Raw genomic sequence first — 23,465 nt, 5'->3', positions numbered from 1 at the left:
TCCTCCCCCCCCCAAAATCTCTGACATCACCCACTGAAAAGTCTCACCAGCAGAGACAGTCAAGGGGGCCAGGGGTGATGGCTGGGGCATGAGCCCCGTGGAACAGCCACGAACTGGTAAGGAAGTTGGGACTCAGAACGGAACGAAAGATGGTACTGGTGGTGTCCCTGACAGGAAAGCGGAAGTTTTTTGGGTTTTTGATTTCCCCCTAAGTTCCCACAACATTTCAATGTTGCCCAACATTTCCCCTCTTCCTCACAAAGGGAATTTCCGATTTCACTTCCTGAAAACGCATCTAACCAGAAAGCCTCAACTGCGTTACCCCATTCCGCAGCTGAAACCTCTTCGGTGGAGACCTCGGCTTCCCCTCGCCAGGTCATGTCATTTGTGTCCATTGCTGTGTCCCTGTCGCATCTGCCCGAGTGGATTCCCACTGCACTCCTTCTTCCTTACCGATTTTCCTTTCCCGGTGTCCTCCGTTTTCCCTATTCCTCCCTTTCCCAGAGCCGCTAAAAGACCAGAGGGTGAGGAGTGTGTGGCAGAGAGGCAAGGAAGAGGCGGCGCCCGGGCTCCCGGCGCTTTCGGGGCCTCCGAGACGGAGGAAGCACTGTGGTGGCAGAGCGCGTCCGAGAGCTCACTACTGCGGCACTTCCGCGAGCCACCCCTCGAGGGACAGGGCAAAACAGCTGCGGTTGCCACGGCACCGCGGCCACGGGCTCGCGAGATTTGAAATCAGCCAATGGGAAGCAGGGGAGGACGTGGCACGCGAGCGGGGCGGGGCCCCGAGGGCTCCTCCCCCGCCTCCTCTCCCGCCCGCCCCGAGGCGGTGGCCAGCGCGCCGGAACGTGGGGCGCCGGCCTATAAAGGGGCCGCTCGGCGAGGCTCGCGCGACCCTCAGCAGAGGGCGCTCCCGTGAGCCTCGCGTCCATCTTCGAGCCTGCGCCTGCGCAGTGCGGGCCGCGCCCCGCCCCCTGCCCCGCTGCCCTCCGCCGGCCGGCGGGCCCCTCCTCGGCCGCGCGCCCTCGTCCCGCTCAGCCGCCGCTCCGTCCCGTAGCAGCCAGCTCGGTCTCCGGCAGCATGTTCAGCTGGGTGAGCAAGGATGCCCGCCGCAAGAAGGAGCCGGAGCTCTTCCAGACGGTGGCCCAGGGGCTGCGGCAGCTGTACGCGCAGAAGCTGCTGCCGCTGGAGGAGCACTATCGCTTCCACGAGTTCCACTCGCCCGCGCTGGAGGACGCTGACTTCGACAACAAGCCCATGGTGCTCCTGGTTGGTCAGTACAGCACCGGCAAGACCACCTTCATCCGCCACCTGATCGAGCAGGACTTCCCGGGGATGCGCATCGGCCCGGAGCCCACCACCGACTCCTTCATCGCGGTCATGCACGGCCCCACCGAGGGCGTGGTGCCGGGCAACGCGCTCGTCGTGGACCCGCGGCGCCCCTTCCGCAAGCTCAACGCCTTCGGCAACGCCTTCCTCAACAGGTACCCACCCCTTGTCCCCGGGCGCGAGGACCTCCGCGGGTCCCCGCAGCCATTGCCCCCCGCCGGCCTTTGTCTCCGAGGTGCCCCACCAGACCCTAGGCGACCACTCCCAGGGACAGTGGCCTTGTTGTGTCCCATTCACTATCCGGGAGTCCGGGAGTGAGCATCGTCCACTCCTCTGGCTTCTGTAATCCCCAGAATCTTTCAGGTTATAAATCTAACTCTCAAACCTTCCCGCAGACCCCAGACCTGCTTCCCACAGCGCCAGGGGCCGCCCTGGGAAGATGAGCCATTGCTGTCCCTTTCTTATTCCTCATTCTGGACGCACCCACTTCATTCCCATCAACCTCCCTCCTTCTCCCCCGGGGTCTGTGTTTCAAATGTCGTGGGAAAACCCAAGACTTGGATGGTTTGCCCCACTCTCTGGTTCACATCCCCAGGGACCAGTGGTTTTGTGTAGGAGGGTCAGGGAGGAAGTGCTGCCTGCTGATTTGAGGGCAGCCCCCATTGAAGGCAGGGGATGGAGTCTCAACACCCTCCCTAAAAGCAGCGCTTGAGTGAATTCCAGGCCAGCCAAGATGACCTTGTCTCAAACAAACAAAAAAACTTTTTAATAAGTCAGTGCTGCCTCAAGAGACTTCAAGGTTGGTAACACTGAGACCCCTGAAGTGACCAGACCCAGAGTCTTCGACAGAGTGGATAGATGTTTATGCACGTCGTTGAGTCTCAGGTTCACCATTTACGGGGTGAGGTGAGATTCAGTCCTTAGGATGCTATGAACGAATCACAGTGGCCTGTCTGAGGAGTGTTAACACCCAGGATCACTTCTCTAGAGGCAGCCCAGCCTCCAGGAGGCATGACAGGACTCATAGACCCTGCCCTCTCCGCTGCTTCTTTCAAGGAGTGAGTGTACATGCTTTTGACGTTTGCATTCAGCCTTGGGGAACAGCCTAGGAAAGAATCTGAATCCTGCTTTCCAGGTCTCCGCCCTGTATGAGCACATTCCTCTACAGACACTGTCCAGCCGTATAGGGCGGGCCAGCTTGTTCTTGAGCAAGCTGGCTGCCAGGCCTGCCTGACCTTTAATGTCTTCTTGTCCCTTCCAGGCAGTTTCAGCCTGTCTTGTTTTATGATGATGGTGTTTGCTTGACAGGCCTGGGTTGAGTACAGTGCTCTGGTCTCCTTAGCCTGGAGCCTCTCCCTGAGGATGTTTGAGCTTTGCTGCTCCTGTAGGTAGGCCATTGGCTCATACTGCAGTTGGTAGGAGCCCTTGGTCTTGTGAGAAGTTTGGCTGCTGGGCTCAGGAGTTCATTCATGCTTTAGGTCTCCGCTTCAGGAGTGACAAGAAGACTTGCTGTTCCGACCGCTGCAGTCCTATGTCTTCACCTCGTTGTGAGGGCAGACCTCTTTGGAAACAAGGAACGTGGCACCCGCTCAGTTCCCCACCTGCAGAAATTCAGAGCTTTAGAGCTGAAAGACTCTTACACACCATGCCAGTAGCCCCCAGCTCAATGACTCCTGAAACCCAGGCCCCCACGAAATGGTCAAGGTTAAGACCATGCGGATTGACTGTTCTTTGTGTTTGTGCCCTCCCCAAAAAAGGAAGAACTCAGGAGCCCGTGGGCAGAGACAGGCACTTTGATGGCATGGGGTCCAGGGCGCCCAAGAACTATATTTACAACCTTCTTGTCACCACCCAATTTCAGAGGGTCTCTAAATGGTGGTGTAGTTTAAGGCCGGAGCTGTGTCAGGATGTGCAGACCACGGCGCCTCTGGCCAGGGAGGGCACAACAAAGGGGGCTTTTCTCTGGCTGATACAGCTTTTCCTGGCATTCTTAAAGGGACCCATTGAGTCATGAACTTGACTTGCTAGCCTTTTTTTCCCAGAGTGCTGTTCAGAGATAGTGAGAGGAACAGATGGAGACAAGCATGAAGGAATGAGTGGTTTGTGAACATTCTTCCTTGCATAACTGGGCCCACCCACTAGTCCTAAGAACTGAAGTCTTCATCCTTGTTGCCAGAAAGGTGTCTTTGGTGTCCCCCGCCTTTCTTGCTCACTTCCTTGGCCTTGCAGAGTAACTGCTTCTCTTGGACCTACAGATGCTCCTCTATGGGACCTTCTTATGTATGTTACTTTTACAGCTACACTTTCACTCCTTTTTTTTTTTTTTTTTTTTTTTTTCCTGTCACTCTCTGTCCATAAGTCAAGGAGTTTCTTCCCAAGCAAGGGGGATCCAGGTCTGGTGAGCAGTAGAGCACTGGGGTCTGCTACACTTAGAGACGGTAACTTCCGCTTTGGCCTGCTGTCCCCAATCTGTGGGGACACTGACATCATTTGGGGGTGTGGGCCCACAGGAGACATTCATTTCGCTGCGTGTTCCCTACTGTTAGAAGCGCAGCTTTGAGCCTGTGTCTGGCAGACAATGGGTCTGTATTTTCTTTGCTCAGAGAGGTTTTTATCTGTATTTATTTATTTTGGTTTTTCAAGACAGGGTTTCTCTGTGCAGCCTTGGCTGTCCTGGACTCACTTTTGTAGACCAGGCTGGCCTCAAACTCACAGAGATCTGCCTACCTCTGCCTCTGTGAGTGCTGGGATCACAGGCATGCACCACCATGCCTGGCTGCTCAGAGAGGTTTTCGAAGGAGCCTTTTCTCTATCCACTAAAGAACCACGCTTTGCAACAGCTGATCTTTGCTCTGGGCTGTTAGGTGAGCTCTTAGCCTAGCATAAAGCTCCAGTACATAGCTAGGCCCTCCCTGAGGCTCTCCTCCATTGTGGTGGGTTCCTCTTCCTTAGGCTGGTTTTGACTGTCAGAGAATGTGTGCCTGCACTCCTTCCACATCACTGAGCACTGGTGGCCCATTGCAGTCTCTTCAAGCAGCCTGCCCCCACAGCAGGAGGAAATGACCGTCCCAGGGGCTGCGGGATGGCTCAGTGGGTAAGGTGAGCACCTGAGCTCAGGGCTCCAGCACCCCTGTAAATACCAGATACACGATTGGTTTGCAGGCCTGCAGCCCCAGCACAGGGGTTAGGATTAGGGTAGAAGAGACCAAGGTGCATCCTAGGGGCCCGCTGGCCAGATAGCCTAGCTGAATCTGGGAGAATCTGTCTTAGTAAGGTAGAGAGCGATAAAGGAAGACACTTGCGGTCGCTCTAACCTCGGTGTGTACCCCTGCACATACACACAGATATACACATATGGACATGAGTACACATGTACACACATACACCAATAGGAAAGAGACCATTCCTCTTTTAGTGGGTGGGGAATTCAGCCAGGTGACTGGGGTTTCTTTTTTGTTGTTTTGTTTTTTTGAGGCTCTCTCTATATAGCCCCATCCTACTATATAGACCAGGCTGGCTTACTACAGAGCTTGCCTGCCTCTGCCTCCTGAGTGCTAGGATTAAAGGTCTACACCACCATAGCCAGCTTATTACTTTTTTACATTTATTCTGTGTGAGCATTGTATGTCACTGTGTTCAAGGTCAGTGGACAGTACGGGCCAGCTTTTTCCTCCTATTGTGTAGGCACTGAAGATTGAGCTAAGATTTTCAGGCTTGGTGGCAAGTGTTTCTAACCACTGAGCCATATCCTTGACCCAATTTTTTTTTATTTGTTTTGGTTTAGGTTTTTTTCTGAAACAGTCTTCATGGGTAGACCATGCTGGCCTGGAACTTAAAAATCCTCCTGCCTCTGCTTCCTTAGTGCTGGGATTCCTAAGTGTACCACCATACCTGGGTGAAAATTTTAAGGTGGAATTGCAAGGTCTCAGTGTCACGCTTCTGTTTCCCTTTAGAACTGAAGCATGATCTGGGATCATACAACTTTCACTAATAAGCCAGCAACTGGGAAGCCGAGCTCATGAACTCTAGGGGGAAGAGAGTGACAAGGACAAAAGTACTGCAGTTCTAAAGTTGGACCTTTGTGCTGGCATTCCAGTTAGTTTGTCCTGAGGAGGGGGAGGGTGAAAAGCCTTCCCATGATACTGGATAGTGTCAGCCCCTCCTGAGTATCCGTGGCTTTGCCGTCCTGCAGGTTCATGTGTGCACAGCTGCCCAACCCGGTCTTAGACAGCATCAGCATCATCGACACCCCCGGGATCCTGTCCGGAGAGAAGCAGCGCATCAGCCGAGGTAACCACAGGGCTCTGCTGGAGAGCCACGCCCCGTGCTGCCCTCCCGGCTTTAAAAACGTCTGTTCAGGCGACAGACTTCTTAGCTCATCTACATACATGGGGGCCTGAGGGGCCACAGCTGCCTCCCTGTGCTCAGGTGACCAGCATAGCCCAGCTGAGATGACAGTCAGTCATCCATGCTGGATGGTCAGCTGCTTTTGAACCCATGAGGCCTCGGCTTTGGGCTTTGCTGCTAGGCTCCAGTGCCCTGAGCAGTCCAGTTGTTTCAACTCTGGTCAGCCTTTGCCATGTTGCTTGTTTTCAGTTCTCTCATCTAGAATATCCCGGCCACAGTTTCCCTTCTCTCCTCTCCTCCCAGTCCCTTCCCTCATCTTCTCACTCCCCTAGATCTACTCTTCTTTTGGGGTCGGGGGTTAAGACAGGGTGTTAAGACAGGCTTTCTCTGTATAGCTCTGGCTCTTCAGGCTGACCTTGAACTCAGAGATCTGCCTGCCTCTGCCTGAGTGCTGAGTGCTGAGTGCTGAGTGCTGCTGGGATAGCAGGTGTGCACCACCACACCCAGCCTTTTGCTTTTAAAGCTGTTTTGTTTTATTTTTTAATTCAATGAGCTAGAACTCTTATTTCCATAAGCATAAAGTATAGCTTTGCAGAAGTAGTTGAAAGGGGCTGGGGCTGTAGCTCAGTTGGTCACACTGACCTGGCATGCAGAGGCCGTGGGTTCAGTCCCCGGGACAGAGTGAGCTGAGTGTGGTGGCACATGCCTATAATTTTATCCCTGGAGCTGAAGGAGAAACAAGAGGATCAGTACTTCATGAAGTGCCATTCCCAGTCACACGGCAAGTCTGAGGCTGGCCTACATTACATGAAACCCTATCTCAAAAACAAAGACAGACCTCCATCTCAAAGAGGGCTGGAGCCTCAAGAAAACAGACCCCCAGGGTGTTTTCCAGCACTGATCCCAGAGGCTAGGGGGTCTTTCCCTATGTTTGTCACATTGCTTTGAGGTGCTGGTTCAGGATGAACCTGCCTTTGTTTCATCCGTGGCCCTTTGGTAGAGGGATGGGCACCAGCCATTGGTTGGAATACCTTCTAGGAGATTGAGGGCTTGGGCGGAAGTGGAGTTAGCCACTGCAAAGGAGAAAATGAAATTGCCTCACTGGAGATGTAGCTCAGTATAGCACAGCACTGACCTAGAATGCACAGGGCCCTGGGTTCAGTCCCCAGTACTGGAAAAAAAAAGAAAAAAAAGCCAAGGTATGTGTTTAGGGGCATTGCTGGAGAAAGAGAAAAAAGGAGGAAACAGTGAAAACGGCCCAGTGTGTAAAGGTCAATTGGATCCCTGGAACCCATGTCATGGAAGATGTGAACCAATACGCATTAAGTTCTGACATGCCTATGCATGCTGAGGCACTCACACACGTTCACAGGTGTAATGTAAGTCTGAAAGAAAGAAAAGGGGAACTCTCAGAGCTTGGTGTAGCAGCTCTGATTCCAGCGTGTGTGAGGCTGAGCCAGGGTTACAGCCATCCTCAAACGCTACAGGCACCAGTTTAGGTTTGTTTTTCATTAACTTAGTCTTTCCGTTGGCCCTTGCCCTGTGGTGGGGGATGTTGAAGCTAGCAGTGTGTCTCTGCATGGCTGTGCTAGGTGGGGCCCTCTCTTCTCTTCTACAGTTGTTTCCCCTCCCCCACCCCCAGCATGGTATTGCATCAGACTACAGTGCTGTAAGCTGGCTGTCTCTAATCGGGGTAGAAGCTGCCAGATCAGCCCCTTTTTTTTTTTTTTTTTTTTGACATGGTCTCATGTAGCTCAGGCTGACCTCCAGCTCTTGATCCATCTGTCTCAGCATCCCAAATGGCAGGATTACAAGTGGGCCTCATGCCTGACACAGGCTCACCCATTCTTCAGGAAAGTGACTCCTGGAACTTCAAGGAAACGAATTTTGGGACCATTTGAAAAACAGCAGGGGCTGCATTTCTTTTTCCAGCTGTTACAACCCGTGACTAAGGGAATACCTACTGACAGCCTGGTCTATAAAGCAAGTCCAAGACAGCCAGGGCTACACAGAGAAACCCTGTCTCGAGAAGGCAAAAAAGAGAGAGAGAGAGAGAGAGAGAATACTTACTAAGCAGGTGGTGCAAGCTTTTGAGCCCCAGCTGCTCAGGAGGAAAAACACCACAGCACCACAGGCTTAGGGCCTGTCTGGGCTACAGAGGGAGCTCAGGACAAGTCAGCGAGATCTTGTTCCCGTGTAAGAGTGGTTGGGGAGAGGGCTCGGTTGGTAAAGCGCCTGCCACACAAGGGTGTGCCTGTAAAGCTGGCCGTGGCTGTACATACTCTCGTCCTCCCAGTGCTAGAGGGCACACATAGGATCCCTGGGGCTCACTGGCCAGCTAATCTAGTTAAGGTAGTTCAGCTTCTAGTAGAGACCCTACTATAAAAAATAAGGTGGAAAGTTGACAAAGGAAGACACCTGACATTGACTTCTGGCCCACACACATGTACACACTCGTTGACATGTACATACACACAGAGAAAAGTAAGGAAGACTGAAAATATAGTTCAGTGGTAGAGCTTTTGACTAGAATGCATGAGGCCACAGGTTCAGTTCTCATCACCAAAGCAAAAAGAAAAGAAGAAGCTAGGTGAGCATTCCACTTTTCTTTCTTTCTTTTTGTTTCTTTTTTGTTGTTGTTATTGTTTTGTTTCGCTTTGGTTTTTTTGTCTTTTGAGACAAGAGTCTCACTCTGTAGCCCTGGCTGTCCTGGAACTCACTATGTAGACCAGGCTGTTCTCAACTCACAGAGATCCACCTGCCCCTTTTTCCCAAGTGCTAGGGTTAAAGGTGTGGACTGCCATGCTTGGCACAAACTTGCTAGAATGCCATTGCTCAGGGACCTTCAGAACTGAAGTGTTGGAGGAGAAAGGTTTGGGGTTCTTGTGTTTCTTGTAGGCTTATAAGAGTAACCGGGAGTAACTCTTACCAAAGCCAGAGCAAAGCTGGAAAATCCAAGCAAGTTTCTCTTAAATAAGAAAGGAATGCAATAGTCCATTCTAGCCTGTACTGGGCCGAGGTGCGCTGGCCATTGTTTGAGGCCCAAAGACTTATCTTTTGGCTGAGCCAGACTCCAGCAGGGTAGCTGTGTGGTGAGAACACAGCCTCAGATAAGGGACAATAGCTCGCCCTCAAAGGCTTATCTTGCCAGAATGCTGCTGCTGGTGAGGCCTTCAGGCTTGGAGGAAGGGATGGGATAGAAAGGGTTTGAGGTTCTTGTGGCTCTTACTCAGAAGCAGCCGGTACGCAGCGTGGTACAGCGTGGTTCGGCTGCCCTCCTGAGTGTGCCTGCAGTGCTTCCCAGGAGAGAGCAGCTTGGACTCCATGCCCTGGGGTCCGCAGCCTGTCACTGGGGCTACAAACGAATGTCCTTTCCTTTTGCTTTCCTGTTACGAGAGAGACATGGCAGGATTTAAACTTGGTTGTTGTCTGTGGGAAAACCACCAGAGTGACACTTTGAGAGTGTGGTTTTTCTTATTTTCCTGTGTTGGAGATGGAACCCAGAGCTGCCAGCATGGTGGTCCAGTGCTCTTACCACTGAGCCACACCACACCCCCAGCAGCATTTTGATTGGGGCTGTAGAGGATTCTCTGACAGGACACACTCACATAGGTGTCATGGCATACTAGTCCTGTGGGCTTCCTATGCTCCCTGCAACCACGTTCTTTTCTATTTGCAGAAGGCTCCCTCTGATTGAAGGTGGCTTTTGCAGTGAAATGCCAAGATCAACCCATTTTCCTAAACCATAATCCCAGAAGTCCCCCCATTTAAATGTTACCCAGTTAGGATTTGGGGGTGAGTAGTTCATGGTGGTCAGTAAGATGATCATGTGGGCTCTGTTAGAGGTGCTGAGTGTGGGCTCCGGGCTTGTGGGATGAGGAAGGACCCTTCTCAGAGACTGTCCCCTCCTTGTGCACAGAGGAAATCAGAACAGGAGAGCACATTCCCAGGTGGAGAGCAGGTCCCTCCCTCTCAGAAAGACAGGTGTGCACCAGTGACGGCCTTGTTGCAGCCTGTAGTTGATACCGGAGAACAGCATCCCTGAGGAGGTTGCTTGTGCTTGGGCGTTGCCAGTTCGCTTGGGTCTATTCTCATTCTCTGGGCCCCTCCTAACTTTTTACCCTTTCCCCCAGGTTTCTCATTTACAGAAAACTCAACCTAGATTTCATTACACTGTCAGAGACCAAAGTGGTCAAGCTGCCCTGGCTGTGCTAGGGACCTCTGATAATTGTGTCCCTTTGGGGTCCTGGGCTCAGCTTGCCTGACGTGCTAATCTGCTGCCACTTGTGAGATAACATTCTCTTATGTCAGCAGGGAAAGGTGGCCGATGGGAGCACCGCGTATTCCTGAGTGCCACCCATGTGACTGATAACAGGATTCAAAGGGCATCAAAGACCATGTGGAGCTAGTGCCCTTGGCTTCCAGGGTCATTATCACTACATAGTCGCACCGTGCCTAGGACTAGGATCTTGTGTCAGTCCTCTTCGGGCAGTGGCAGGGAGCTAGCCCGTGCCCTCTCCACCATTGTTACTTTATGACTGAGCTGAGGTGTAACTGTTCTGCCTTGCTTGACCCCAAGAAAATTGTGTCAGCGAAGGGCGTGTGGCTCTAGCCTGGGTTAGCGAGTAGAGCCTGTCTGGTCTGGGGCCTGCCTTCCTGCTTAGCGCTGCTCGTGCCCTGCTCTGTTCTCTCTGCACCTGTGTTCAGGAGGAAGCCGCTGTTTCTCTGAGGAGATCTCCATCTGAGGAGATGAGCCTGGGGCACTCAGACCTGGAGGGCTCAGTGCACACTGCAGCGTAGCTCAGAGGAACCGTCAGCGTGGACTCTAGGCTGGGGCAAGACTGTGCTGAGGCTGCTGCCGGCCTGGGCTTCCTGAGACACAGGTCCCCTGGAGACCCTAGTCCAGAAGAGGACTAGGGCTTTGAATAGCTATCCTGTTATCTTCTGTCTTCCTCGGTTCCCTGCCTCTAGCCAGAAACCAACCCAGGCTATCTGTGGAAGGCTCGCAGAGCTCCGGGCATTGTGTTCCTAGAGGTCGGATGGTGCTTGTGGCCCAGACTCCTATCCCTGCATTCTGGAGCCCAGTGTCAGAAGCAGGGCTACTCCGTGGGTAGCCCTTCTGCCCTGTTGACCGTCTCCTGAGATACTTGCCACAAGCGCCCTCTGTCTAGCCCAGTCTTGGGATGTTTTGTAGACTGGAGAATGATCTCAGGGGTTGCCCAGAAGCCTGGGTCCAGTTTCAGTGCGGCCTCACTTGGGTTCACAGTGTCTTCCACACAGGGTGACACAGGTTTAGCTCACAGGTAGTGCTGCAGGAGGCAAGTGACCACAACCTCTTCGGGTTGTCAGTAACCGTGATTGGAACTTCTATAAGCTGAGCCCTTACCTAATGCCTGGCATACAATTATGTGTGCAAACAAATATCAGCCAGTTATTAATGATGAGACTAAAAACCCGAGGGTTTCTCAGACGTTGCTGTTTTCACAGTAATGTCTCAGGCAGGAACCTGAGGCTATACTGCCCCAGCTGGGCTTCTCCTCAGACTCCACAGCCCCCTGCGGGCTGGCTAGGCGCAAAGCCTTCAACCCCCAGCCCTCCCTGTCTCCCCCCCTCTAGGCAAGCATGCTGCTTTGGCCTCACTTTCTGCTGTGGGTGTGCCAGCTCTGCCCGTGGAGGCGTCGTACCAGGCCGTGCTGGCCTTGGCACCTGTTCCTCAGGCTGCCAGTCGGTGGCAGGCTAGGGAGCAGCTGGCCTGAATGCCTCCAAATGTTGGGTTTATATTTGGGGTACGCAGTATTCTTCTCGCCTTAGAAGCTGTCCTTGCCCACACATCCATCAGATCTGAGCTGCTTGGGCCCAGTGCAAATGCCTTAAATAAATAGGCGCAAACATTTACAAAGTGCTGGCTGCCTGCCAGGCATGCACTGCACGCAACCCTCTCAGCAGCCTCATGGTGGGAACTTGCTGTCTTCATGTTACGGAGATGGGACTGGGGATTCAGAGAGGGTAAGCAAGCTGCTCTGGGGCCCAGCTGCCTCCGAGTGTAGGGAATTCAGGGTTAATGTGGGCCCAATCAGAGTCTGTCTGCTCTTCCTCCCAACCCTGTGCTGTTGCTAATTTTCAGGTCAGATGTATTTAGGGCCATGTTACATGTGTTGGATTAATCCTTTTTGCAACAGCCATATCCCCTTGCTACCAGGATAGAGAACATCCCTTGAGCTGGAAAAGTTCCCTGTGTGTCTTTGAAGCTTAAGCTTCCCTGTTCCAAAATGTCTCTTAAACGGAGTCGGGCAGTGTAGACTTTGGTGGGTTTTGTTTGTTTGTTTGTTTGTTTTTGTTTTGTTTTTTTGGTGGAGCCTGGCACGTTTGAGATTCATCCATATGTTTAAGAAGGTAAGGGGGTTTTGCCTTTAAAAAATGATTATGGGGATAGGATATGATCCCAGAGCTTCATGTTCTTCAGAGAAGCTATGGCCCAGCCATTAGACTGTTCCTTTTTGTAGAGGGCCTGGCTTCCCGAACTCTTTAGTTCTGTCCTTTCACTCTAGAAGGGCGTCTGGGCTGTCCCTGGTTTGAGACAATGATGAATCAAGCTATCAGAAACATCTGTGCGCTGGACTTTTGTTGCCTAGGGGTAAAGAGGCCCCTTGCCTAGCCTGTGCTATTTGGTGCTCCTTTCTTAAGCTGAGCAAGAGGAGTCCTCTCTGCCACTTGGCCCACCTCTGGGCTCCTGTCTCCAGGGTCAGAGCAGCTGGAAACTATGATGTAGCTTTTTGGTGAGAAATAATGAGGCCCATGCAGTTTGAATGACAGGAAACAAGAGTGTACAGGAGACAAACACTCCATTGTTCTACGTTCTAGAAATTTTGGAATGTGTGAAACAACTTTCCCTGGTTGCTGGAACTACCTGTGTTGGGAAGAGTGCTGTTGTAGGGCAGGTGCTTCACACCGCCAAGGCGCACCTCTGACCACCTCTTGTCAGGAAGGTCAAGTAACTTGTAGGTGGGCAGCAGCACCTGGGGCCACTACACTCCCTTCACACAGTGGACCTGGTAATCCCAGCCCATCAGAAGGCTGGGGCAGGAGAATTACCACAATTTGAGGCCAGCCTGGGCTATGGAGTAATAAATGCCTGTCTTAAATTTAAAAAAAAATAACCAGGAAATTCTCTTCACCTGGAGAAAAAAAAAAAAAAAGACTTAATGGAGCTGGACATGGTGATGCATACCTTGAGAGGTATGCATCCCTCCCTGTACTTGAGAGGCAGAGACAGCAATAGAAACTCTGAATTTGATGCCAGCCTGGTCTCATAGTGAGTTCCAGGCCAGCCAGGGCTACATAGTGAGACTCTATACCCCCAGAAAAAGAAAAAATAAAAACAAACAAACAAAAAATAGCAAACTTGGTGGTGGCCATGAACTAGGCTTGTGGGAGAGGAGCAGGCAAAGAGTGTCCTCCCATTTCTCTCATTTCTGTGTTCCCTTCCCCCAGCCAGAGGAAAGGGATTGAGGCCATACTGGGGAGGGCTTGGGAAGGTGACCTCAGCTTCCCTGCCGCAGTCCTGACTGCCTAGCCAAAGCCAACAGGACCAGTGGTGTTTGGCCCAGTGCTCCCCTGTTCCCAGGAACTGGGATTTGGCCTCCCTCTGCTCCAGCTGTGTGAATTAGCTTCAGCTTTGGATGAAGCCATATGGGTTGGCTGGGAAGGACCAGAGGCCTCCCGAGGAGTATTGTAGTTCCTGAGTCAGTGCTTTTTCAGCACTGTGCTCCTAGAACTCATAGAGAAGGCCTCAGTGCCCCAGGCAGGCCCTGGGGTCAGCCCTGGGCAACAGCTACCTCTCCTGTCTTCTGCTTCCCCACTGTTCTGCTGCTCTAGACCTTCCCTTCCGGTTTTCTGCTGACAGCTCACTCCTTGGGTGCCCCCTCCCTGCTCTCAGAGCCAGCTGCAGGGAGCAAAGGCCTTGCACTTTGGAACTGGCCGACTGTGCTGGTTGCTGACATGCAGTGACCTGGTACTTGATGGAACTGTGCACAGAAACCTGAAGCCCTGACACCCAACCCAGCACTCACAGGAGAGGCCCTTCTCTGCCAGACTGCAGCTCAGTGTACCTCCACCTGTGATGTAGCCCCGGCCCGCTGACCAGTCTGCCTCAAGTTCCTGTGTGCCAGGCATGTAGAAGTCAGAAGACAGCCATGTTTTCTTTCTACTTTCACATGGGGCACAGGGATCAGACAAACCCAGACTGCCAGGCTTACTTGGCAAGTGCCGATATCTGATGAGCCATCTCATTGGGCTGGCTTCGTTTTTGGGCTGGCATTGCCTGGGATTGAACCTAGAGTTTTCCTCATGCTATGCAAATGTGCCTGTGTTCCTTCTGGATGCCCCATTCTGGGGAGAGGCTCACTTCTCTGTGGCCTTGGCTGCTGTCCATCCTGAAGCCACTTGTCTGACTTTGCAGAGCTTTGTTTCTGCTTGGCCCATCTAGCCTCGCACCTCTGAAATGCCACTATCCCGGGGCCTGAGGTCTTTACACAAAGGATGGGGAGCAGTGACCAGGCCAAGGCCCCGTGCTGTAGAATGCAGTATCAGCAGGCCTTTGTAAACAGGACAGTGGGCTGCTGTGTGCCAGTATCTAGTCCTTGGTTCCCCTCCCCTCTGCAGTCTCCCTGCCTTCTACCTCTGGAGATAGCTTGTCAGCCCTTCCAAGGTTGGACTTGGTGAAGTAGTTTTCCCAGAGAGTGCTGGAGCTGGCTGTGGGGTGAAGGCATGAATGGGCCAGCCAGGCAGTGTCCACACTGGCTGTTGTCTGAGTGGTATCCATGGCTCATGTTTAGGGGTCTTGGCAACTTTCTAGAAAGTACTTAGTGGTTCTTAAAGGGCTGGCCTACATTTGGGGTGAACACTGTACATATTAGGTGAGTGATAGGAGACTGAACCCAGGGTCAAGGAGAGTGTCCAGATTCAGCTGGAGAGGCCAGGCTGTTTTTAAGACTGCTGTTTGCAGTCTTCCCCACTTTGCTGAGTGTTCCTAAAAGGTGGGGCGTTCTGGGAGCCTCGGAAAAAACGTTGGAAGAAACGTAGTTGTCAAACTGGGTGCAAGTTAAAGCACTGTTGGAGTTCGGAAGTCACTGGCCTAAGTTCATATGGAAAGTGACAGGCTCTGGCATGTCAGACACACAATTTTCTTTTGAATCCCAGGATTTGACTCCCTCCAGGACCTAGCACTGCCTCTGCACCCCAGTCCTCAGCAAGAAAACCACAGAGGCTCAGGCAGCTTTTCATAGTCGATCAGTTCTTAACTTGTAAATTGTATTTATTTATGTGTGCATGAACACATGCCACAGTGCAGTTGTGGAGGCCAAGAGGACAGCTTTCCAGAGTCGCTCCTCCTCCTTCCTCTGTGGGTCCCCAGGATCATGTCCCCAGGCATGCATGACAAATGCTTTTACACATGGAACCCTTTTGCTGGCCTGAAATTTTGGGGAGGGAGGCTTTTTTCTTTGAAACGGTTGCATGTCACCTGGGCCAGCCTTCAGTGTGTTCTGTCGCCCAGGGTGAGCTTGCTCTTCCCACCTCTGCCTTCTAAGATTGCCAGCAAGTGCCAGCCGCCACGCCTGGCTAATAGTGCTGTTATTTATGGGGAAATTCCAGTTATGTGTCTGTCATAGATGACAGAGGTCACTTTAATTGTGATGGGAAACAGCACAGAGTAAGACTTAGAGCTAGAGTCTGCTCAGGCCAGCGACATGGTTTTAGAGAAGCATTTAAGACCTACAAAAAAGGGAAGTGGTGTGTGGTATTTTTGAAGGCTTGTTGGAGAACAGGGGTCAGCGGACCTTTTTCTTAGAGGGTTGGGAATTGGTATTGTCAGCTGTGGAGAACTTTTGGTTTCTCTTGCAACATTTGAATTCAGCTATTATAGACAAAATTTGTTGGTATAGACATATAAATGGGTGCCTTTGTTTCAATAAAACTTCATTCATACAACAAGCAAATGATGGTCCAGTTTTGGTTCTTGAGCTTGCCAGCTCCTAATGTAAAAAATGAGTGAGGCTTATGCAAGGATCTGGGGCTTAGCAGACCCTGGATGATGGCAGCTGCAGGTTGATGACAATGCTGCTCATTGTTGATGCTGTTCAAGGCATGCAGGCAGGGGCAGGTCGAGCTCTGCATATATTACTATGCTGAGCTGTCATGCTCAGTGGCTTGCTTTGCCTGAGCATCTGTGCATGTCACATGGGTAAAAGTACCCCTTGAGGCAGGAGAGACCAGTGAGTCTGTCTCTGGGCCACTGTACTCTTCAGATCAGAGCATTTTTGGAATTTACGAAATAACCTCTGGCCTAGAAATTGCAGCCACACTTGTGCTCAGAAGCGTTCGGACAGCCTGGCCCTTGGGGCCATGCTCAGTCCTCTTCCTGATCCTCCCTCAGGCTATGACTTTGCGGCTGTGCTTGAGTGGTTTGCTGAGCGTGTGGACCGCATCATCCTGCTCTTTGACGCCCACAAGCTGGACATCTCAGACGAGTTCTCAGAAGTCATCAAGGCCCTCAAAAATCACGAGGACAAGATCCGTGTGGTTCTGAACAAAGCTGACCAAATTGAGACACAGCAGCTGATGCGAGTATATGGAGCGCTAATGTGGTCCCTGGGGAAGATCATCAACACCCCTGAGGTAGTTCGTGTCTACATAGGCTCCTTCTGGTCACACCCACTGCTCATCCCTGACAACCGGAAGCTCTTCGAGGCAGAGGAGCAGGACCTCTTCAAAGACATCCAGTCTCTACCCAGAAATGCTGCCCTTAGGAAGCTCAATGACCTGATCAAGCGGGCCAGGCTGGCCAAGGTAGGCCCTGTGACTGGGTGAGGGGGATTTGGGACTGGTACCTGAGGCCCAGTTTTCCAAACATGTATGACTTTCCCTGTGCATGGGAACCAGTGTCCTGTGTAACCACTGTGCAGCCAGTGCCTGATTAAGGCCCTTTACCTGGACTGCCTCAGCCTGTTATCTCTGCTGCTATGCCCCACCTAGATCAGAGAATGTAAAGAGCATGCACACGCTTTAGAAATATCAAACAGGAAGTTACTACAGAAGAGTGGAGGCACACTTCTACAGGAAGTGGAATGTGCTGGGCCTGTGTGGCTTCAACAAAGCCCTGAGGTTTGTTGTGTGCTCAGCTTGACTCTGACAGTATGGACTCTGGGGGGTAGGGAGTGACAGACACAGCCCTGACTCGAGCTTTCATGGAAGAACAGCACACACACGAGCAGAAACAGTGGTTATTTGGTGTTGCTGGGTAGGCGTAGGAGGCCTCTGTGGGACCTGCTGTGTAAGCTGCCACAATAAGGAGCTAGGAAAAAGATGATGCCAGTCTGTGGCCCAGAGAATGCTGGGTGCTACAGTCCAGACCCCTGGTGCCAGCTGTATGCACAGGCCATATAAACGCTCTTCTCTGTCTGTGGGAGTGCAGGCCATGCCCAGGCTCACACCAGCTTCTGAGGTACTTGAAGCCCTGGAACCTTAGTGGAGCTAAGACTGTGTGAGAGCCCAAAGTGGCCGGAGGTAGGAAATGAAGATCAGTGGGGGGCCCATGGGCCTGAGGAGGAGTCTCTGCAGCGTGGGTTGCCTGGGTAGATAGTCACTGGGAAGGGACCTTGCACTGGGCTTAGGTAAACCCTTTGAACAGGAAGGTTTGACGCGGTGGATAGTGGGGTGGTAAGCCAGTCCAGACGCTGTTAGCAGGATCCCATTGACCTTTAGATGCTCAGCACACAGTGCAGTCTTCTTAAAAATGGACTTAGAAGATGCTGTGATAAGCCTGTCGTCAGGCTACTCAGGAGGCTGAGGCAGCAGGATTCCTTGAACACATGGTTTGAAACTAGCCTGAACAACCTAGCAAGACACTGTTTCAAAACAGTGGCTCCTGCCTTGAAAGGGCTTGGCTCCTGTCAAGAGACCTGTCCTGTGAGCCACCCCATCTCCAGGAAGACATCTCTAGGGCAGGGTGTTTGCAGCCGACTGGGGCACATAGAGGAGAGACGGGCACCAAGTGCCTGTGGCCATTGACACAGTCACCCCAGGGCCAGAGAGGGTGCTTCGCAGACATCCCTGTCCCATGCTGTTCGCAGTGCTGAGGCTGGTGTCTGCGCACTTGGTACCAGCACCCACCTCTGTCTCAAGGCTAGCCATGGAATATTTGGGGGTTCCCTAGCCAGGGCAGCCAAGACCGGTGCCTTATCCTTTACTGCTGCCAAGTCTGCCATTGTCACTCAAGTGTCCTGGCTGGCAAGGTGGTAGCTTATGACATTTCCTTCCTCCTTGTTACGGGGTACAGGGCTGGGGTTTTTCAGTATCTCCAGATATCTAGATTTGTAGGGCGTCCTCATGAGCTGAGCAGTTGTGAGAAAGGTATCATAAGAATACCTGTGTAACTGGCCCAGTGGTCCTAAGGGAACTGTCATGTAGTGCTCAGCTCTCTAGGCCGTGGGCCCCACGCCTGGAAACCCTGTGGTCTCCAGCTCTGCTCCCCACTGCTCTTATCCCACTGCTCGCTTTCTCTGAGCTGAGAGTGACTCTTTGGCTTGTGCAGCAGAGCTGTGACTGGCTTTCTATGGCCTGCCTACCATAGCTTTCCTTGAAGAGCCTGATGCCAGCCCCAGGATCAGGAAGGGCTGCTCCCTTGGGCTGAGGAGGGAGCAGCAACTGTGCTGGGGAACTTGGGGAAAGCGCTCATGGAACTTTCCAGTTTTGAGTCATCCCTGCCTGTTCTGGTGACACATGCATGTCACTTTAGTGGGATTCAGCTTGGGACTCAGGCTGAGCGCTGCACAGATGCGAGGCAGGCAGAGGCTCCTGCAGCTCTGTGGCCCTGCGGATATGCCTTACGTTACTGAGAGGCAGCTAAGTTCCCAGGCAAGCCTTCGCCTCGAAGCCTTCTTCCTCTGGCCACAGTAGATGAGAATTCGGGGAAGTTAGTGCTTCTAACTACCCTTCTTGTGACAGACTAGAGTTTTTGTGTCTAGAGTGTCACCATGACATCTACAAGAATATCATGTAGGGGCTGAAGAGATGGCTCAACAGTTAACAGCACTGGCTGCTCTTCAGAGGACCGCAGGTTCAAGTCCTAGCACCGACATGGGAACTCACAACTGTCTGTAACGTTAGTTTCAGGGATCCAACATCCTCACACAGACATAAATGCCGCCAAAACACTAATGCACATAAAATAAAAATGAACAGCTTTTGCGGGGCCAGTGGTGGCGGACGCCTTTAATCCCAGCAGAGACAGGTGGATCTCTGAGTTCGAGGCCAGCCTGGTCTACAGAGTAACACAGAGAAACCCTGTCTAGAAAAACAAAAAGAATATCATCTACCCTCTGTTAGAAGTACCCTTTCCTCGCTTCTATCCCCATGGCAGTGAGCTGACACGCTCATGTAAGATGGTAGTTTCATCCTTCAGCTTGACTTTGACCTTTCTGCTTCCCTCTGCCCAAGCAGTGAGCTTTCAGGTACTAGAGACCTCAAACTCTGAGGGCAGTGTGCCAAGCAAGTCCCTGATTCCTGCTTCTTCCTGTCCCTTTAGGTCCATGCTTACATCATCAGCTCCCTCAAGAAGGAGATGCCCAATGTCTTTGGGAAAGAGAGCAAGAAGAAAGAGCTGGTCAACAACTTGGGAGAGATCTATCAGAAAATTGAACGGGAGCACCAGATCTCCTCTGGCGACTTCCCAAGCCTGCGCAAGATGCAGGTACAGTCACCAGGCCAGCCTGGACCATTCTGAGTTCTCTTTGTGGGGCTGAGGAAGTCCCAGGTACTGGGCAGTAGTTCTGGGGGAAATCCCAGCTCTATAGGGCAGGGCCTCCACAAGAGGAAGCAGCTGGGTTAGTCACCAGTTCCCTACCAGAATCAGAGTTGACCTAGGTCGAGACACTGACACGAAAGAGTGGAATGTGGTGACTCAGCTCTGGGGTGGGGCATGGCTGTCATAGCAACCCAGCATGGTTGGTGCTGCTGTGACCTCATGCACAGAGTGAGGAGCCCAGTTACCTGAGCTGATAAGTGGGAGCGCCACAGTCTCCGCTTGCGTAGCCTATCTCAGCCCACTGTGCCTGGAGTCTGGGAGACTCTCTCATCTAGGCCTCTCTGTCCTCCTCCCTCACTCATAGGAACTACTGCAGACCCAGGACTTCAGCAAGTTCCAGGCCTTGAAGCCCAAGCTGCTGGATACAGTGGATGACATGCTGGCCAATGACATAGCCAGGCTGATGGTGATGGTGCGCCAGGAGGAGTCCCTGATGCCCTCACAGGCTGTGAAGGGTGGTGCTTTTGATGGCACCATGAATGGGCCCTTTGGGCATGGCTACGGCGAGGGGGCCGGTGAGGGCATTGATGATGTTGAGTGGGTGGTTGGCAAGGACAAGCCCACCTATGATGAGATCTTCTACACACTGTCGCCTGTGAATGGCAAGATCACGGGCGCTAATGCTAAGAAGGAGATGGTGAAGTCCAAGCTGCCTAACACAGTGCTGGGCAAGATCTGGAAGCTGGCCGATGTGGACAAGGATGGCCTGCTGGATGACGAGGAGTTTGCCCTGGCCAACCACCTTATCAAGGTCAAGCTAGAGGGTCATGAGCTGCCCGCTGACCTTCCTCCGCATCTCATCCCACCCTCCAAACGGAGGCATGAGTAACAGCCAGGCCTGATATTCTCCACAGCCCCCAGGGCTGCTGGCACTTTCTACCTGCCAGCTCCTTGTCTGCCCAGGTGGCCTGGGGCCTGGAGGGGCAGAGATTGAGGGAGGGAAAGGGTCACCATTTTTCAAGGTCCATAAAGACTGAGCGATGTTTCCTCAGCTCCTGAATAGGAAAACCACCATCTTTCTTTTAAAGCTGTTCCAGGGTTCAGCGGGGAGGCATGGGTGATGCTTGGATGTGAACAGTGGGATTTTGTGCACAAGAACCATGATATTTTTAATATATAACATTAGAGGCAGCCTTCTTTCTTGCCTCCTCTGTCTGACAGCCCCACACTCTGCCTCTCACCCCAGCCAGGCAGCACCAGTGACTGGGGTGCCCACCTCTCACAACCCACCCTGGTACACCCCTGTCAGCTGCCCCAGGGCTGTGTAAACAGGAGGCCCCCAGTTCCCTTGGTTTGTTTTCAGTCTGGGGCTTACCTAGGCCAGTGGCTCATTTCCTACCAGCTGTGTTCTGAGCTTGGGTAAGCTGCCCCATGGCCCTGCCGTGGTCTAGGGTGGAACACTCTCTCTGTGTGCCCATCTGCTTTCCGACGCCCAGCCAGCTCAGCAGCCACAGGCAGAAGACCCAGCCACTGTTAGCTTTTATGGGGGCTGCAGGGGCGAGAGACAGTGTCTTCCAGGAAAATACATAAGCTACGTGTGTTCTGTAAATCACACTTCATACTTGACCAAATCCAGTATCTTTTACAACACTGTTCAAAGCTGTGATTTTTGTCTCTCCTTTCCTGTACTCCAGCCTTGGGGCAGCTTTTCCCCAGAGCCAGCACAGAGCAGGCCCCTTGGGCTTGAGTTTGTTTTCTGGCCAAGGGGGGCTTCACCCCAGCTCCTGCTCAGAGCGTGACAGCTTTCATGGCAGCTTCCTGGAGCCCCTTTCTGCCTTGGGGCAGGCCAGTGGGTCCTGTGACCTGGGGGTGCTCTGGGCTGGATAAGAGGAAGCCTGTGGCTCTGGCCTGGGTGTAGTGTCCATGCAGCAGGATGGTGGAAAACCCAGCCCCTTCCCTCATCCTCATTTCCTTCCTCTCCTCCCTTGCTGAGCCAAGGAGGTCTGGGTGTCCTAAGAGCCCCAGACTGAGCAATAAGCCAGAGCTAGCAAATGACCACTTTAGTCACCTCAGTGCAGCCTTGGGGACCTGGACACACCCTATGGCCAGTAGTTGGCTGTGGGGGGGTGGGTTTTATACAGAGGTGGGTAGAGCAGTGAAGCCTGCTCATCTGGAGCTACAGGTGGGCTTCAGGGAGCTGCCTGCCACCTCCTCCTCTCCCCCCCCCCCCCCCCCCCCGCCCGCCACTGCTCTGAACCTGCCTAGCTGAGGCTCCAGCCTGGCCTGTCACCTACCTGCCTCGGCCCTCCACTCCTACATTGGCTGAGGGTCGGGGAGAGGTCCTCACAGGTTCACTGTTTAAAGTCCAGCGAGCTCTGTCCTCACCTGTGGGTCGAGTGACTGAGTGAAGACCGTCTGTTTCTTGCATTAAAGAAAGTTAAATTGTGCCAAAGCTTCTCATGCTCCCTTGTCTTTCCTGGCCAAGGAGGCACCCCCAGAGCCCCTGGAGTTCTCCAAGGAGGCCATGACCACCCACCTGAAGCTGGCAGGACTATCTGGAAGCTGAACTTAATGGTACACACCCATAGTCCCAGCACTTGGGATGTGGAGGGAGAACCAATTGGGAGCTTGGGCTGCATGAGAGCCTGTCTCAAAAAATCCAAATATCAACAGAGACTGAGGCAGAATTATGCTGGGCCGGCTTCCACCACCTCCACTCAGGACTGCCGCAGCCTTAGACGGGTGACTGGGCCCCCATCCTCCTGTGGACAGATCCTCTAAACAAAGGTTCCAGGCTGCAGAGCTGCTTGGCTCCTCACTTGCCCCAAGGCAGATTTGGAGACAGCGCAGCCGGCTCTGAAGACAGCAGAGCAGATGAGATCCACAGTTCTGGGTGGAGTTGGATAAAGCCAGCTGATGTTCCAGATAGGGGACCTGTTTATGACAAGAGAGGAAAGGATGACAAATTGGGAGTGACATGCCCAGGAGGGGGTAGATGGGAAGTAGGGCTGGGGAGAGACGGCTGCAGGCAAGGTTGGGACAGAAGCAGGAATAAACAGGTTTTTATCTCAGGTCCAGAGCTGCCTCCGGGGTCCAGCTGCTGTGGCTAAGGCAGGCCTGATAGCCCAGACGCCATAGGCTTGACCCTCACCTCCTGTGTGGTCTTAGCCTTGTGCTAGGTTTTCCTGAGCTTAACATGGAGCTTAACATGTGTTTTCCTCCTTCACAGATGAAGGGTCCAGGACAGGGCAGCACATACACAGTGGTAGCCAAGGAGAGCCAAACTCAAGTCTACCCACTCTGGTCCCACTCCTGGAGAGATTCTCAAGGAAACCCCTTTTAAAGCAAAGATAGTTTCTGGATCCCCTGCCCATCTCACCCTATCTGCCACTCAAGCTCAAAAGGCCCGTGGTATGATTCAGAGCTGTCATTCCACCTGAGGTTTTAGACACCTGGGACCACCTGTGGGCAGAGAGCCCATAGAGATGCTCTGTGCTTGCTCAAGCTGTTCGCACTAAAGAAAACAGGCCCAAGGAGCCCCTTGGAATGTTAGGACCCACCTTCAGCGCACCCAAGGGCTCATGGTGCACTCAGCGACCCCCCCCTTCTTGTGAGATGCCCAGATGGTGCTCACTGAGCAAGAAATTTGAGGAAGAGCAAGAGCAGGCATCCCAACTGCTGCCCCCGAACTCAGGTTTGGGTTTCACAACTCCAACTCCTCTGGGCCATGATGGAGACTGGAGGAGAGATGTCCACCTGGAGGCCTGGCCCTTGCCCCTTCTTTCAAGTTACCAAGCAGTCAAGATGTATCAGGAAGCAAATCCTCTCTACCCTGCTCCCAGCCCCTAGGATCAGAGGCCTTTAGGACAGTCTATCACCCACAGCACACAGACCCAGGAGGCATGGGACCCACCTCTGCCGCACAGGCCAGCGGTTTAGTATGCTGAGGTTTCTTGCAGGAGCATTCTTACCTGGTCATAGGACTTGCCAG

General features: G+C 52.8%; 1 protein-coding gene across 1 annotated transcript; it reads left to right on the top strand.

Annotated features, from left to right (window-relative positions):
• Nucleotides 1-896: 896 nt before the first annotated feature.
• Nucleotides 897-21,127, top strand: Ehd1 (EH domain containing 1). The gene is made up of 5 exons (XM_055610566.1): nucleotides 897-1,481; nucleotides 5,519-5,616; nucleotides 16,106-16,518; nucleotides 19,256-19,420; nucleotides 19,839-21,127. The coding sequence occupies exons 1-5, from the start codon at nucleotides 1,078-1,080 to the stop codon at nucleotides 20,361-20,363; spliced, it is 1,605 nt and encodes a 534-aa protein (XP_055466541.1). The 5' UTR covers nucleotides 897-1,077; the 3' UTR covers nucleotides 20,364-21,127.
• The last annotated feature ends 2,338 nt before the right edge of the window (nucleotides 21,128-23,465 follow it).

This window comes from Psammomys obesus, unplaced genomic scaffold (genome assembly GCF_907164565.1).
Source record: "Psammomys obesus unplaced genomic scaffold, mPsaObe1.curated_primary_1811, whole genome shotgun sequence".
Lineage (NCBI taxonomy): Eukaryota > Metazoa > Chordata > Mammalia > Rodentia > Muridae > Psammomys > Psammomys obesus.
This window is presented reverse-complemented; position numbering and strand designations above follow the sequence as displayed.

Excerpts from the sequence above, each read along its gene's own strand:
- Ehd1 (XM_055610566.1), top strand. The coding sequence starts at position 1,078 with ATGTTCAGCTGGGTGAGCAAGGATGCCCGCCGCAAGAAGGAGCCGGAG. Across the intron at positions 16,519-19,255 it reads AGCGGGCCAGGCTGGCCAAG|GTCCATGCTTACATCATCAG; the intron begins GTAGGCCCTGTG and ends CTGTCCCTTTAG. Across the intron at positions 19,421-19,838 it reads CAAGCCTGCGCAAGATGCAG|GAACTACTGCAGACCCAGGA; the intron begins GTACAGTCACCA and ends CCTCACTCATAG.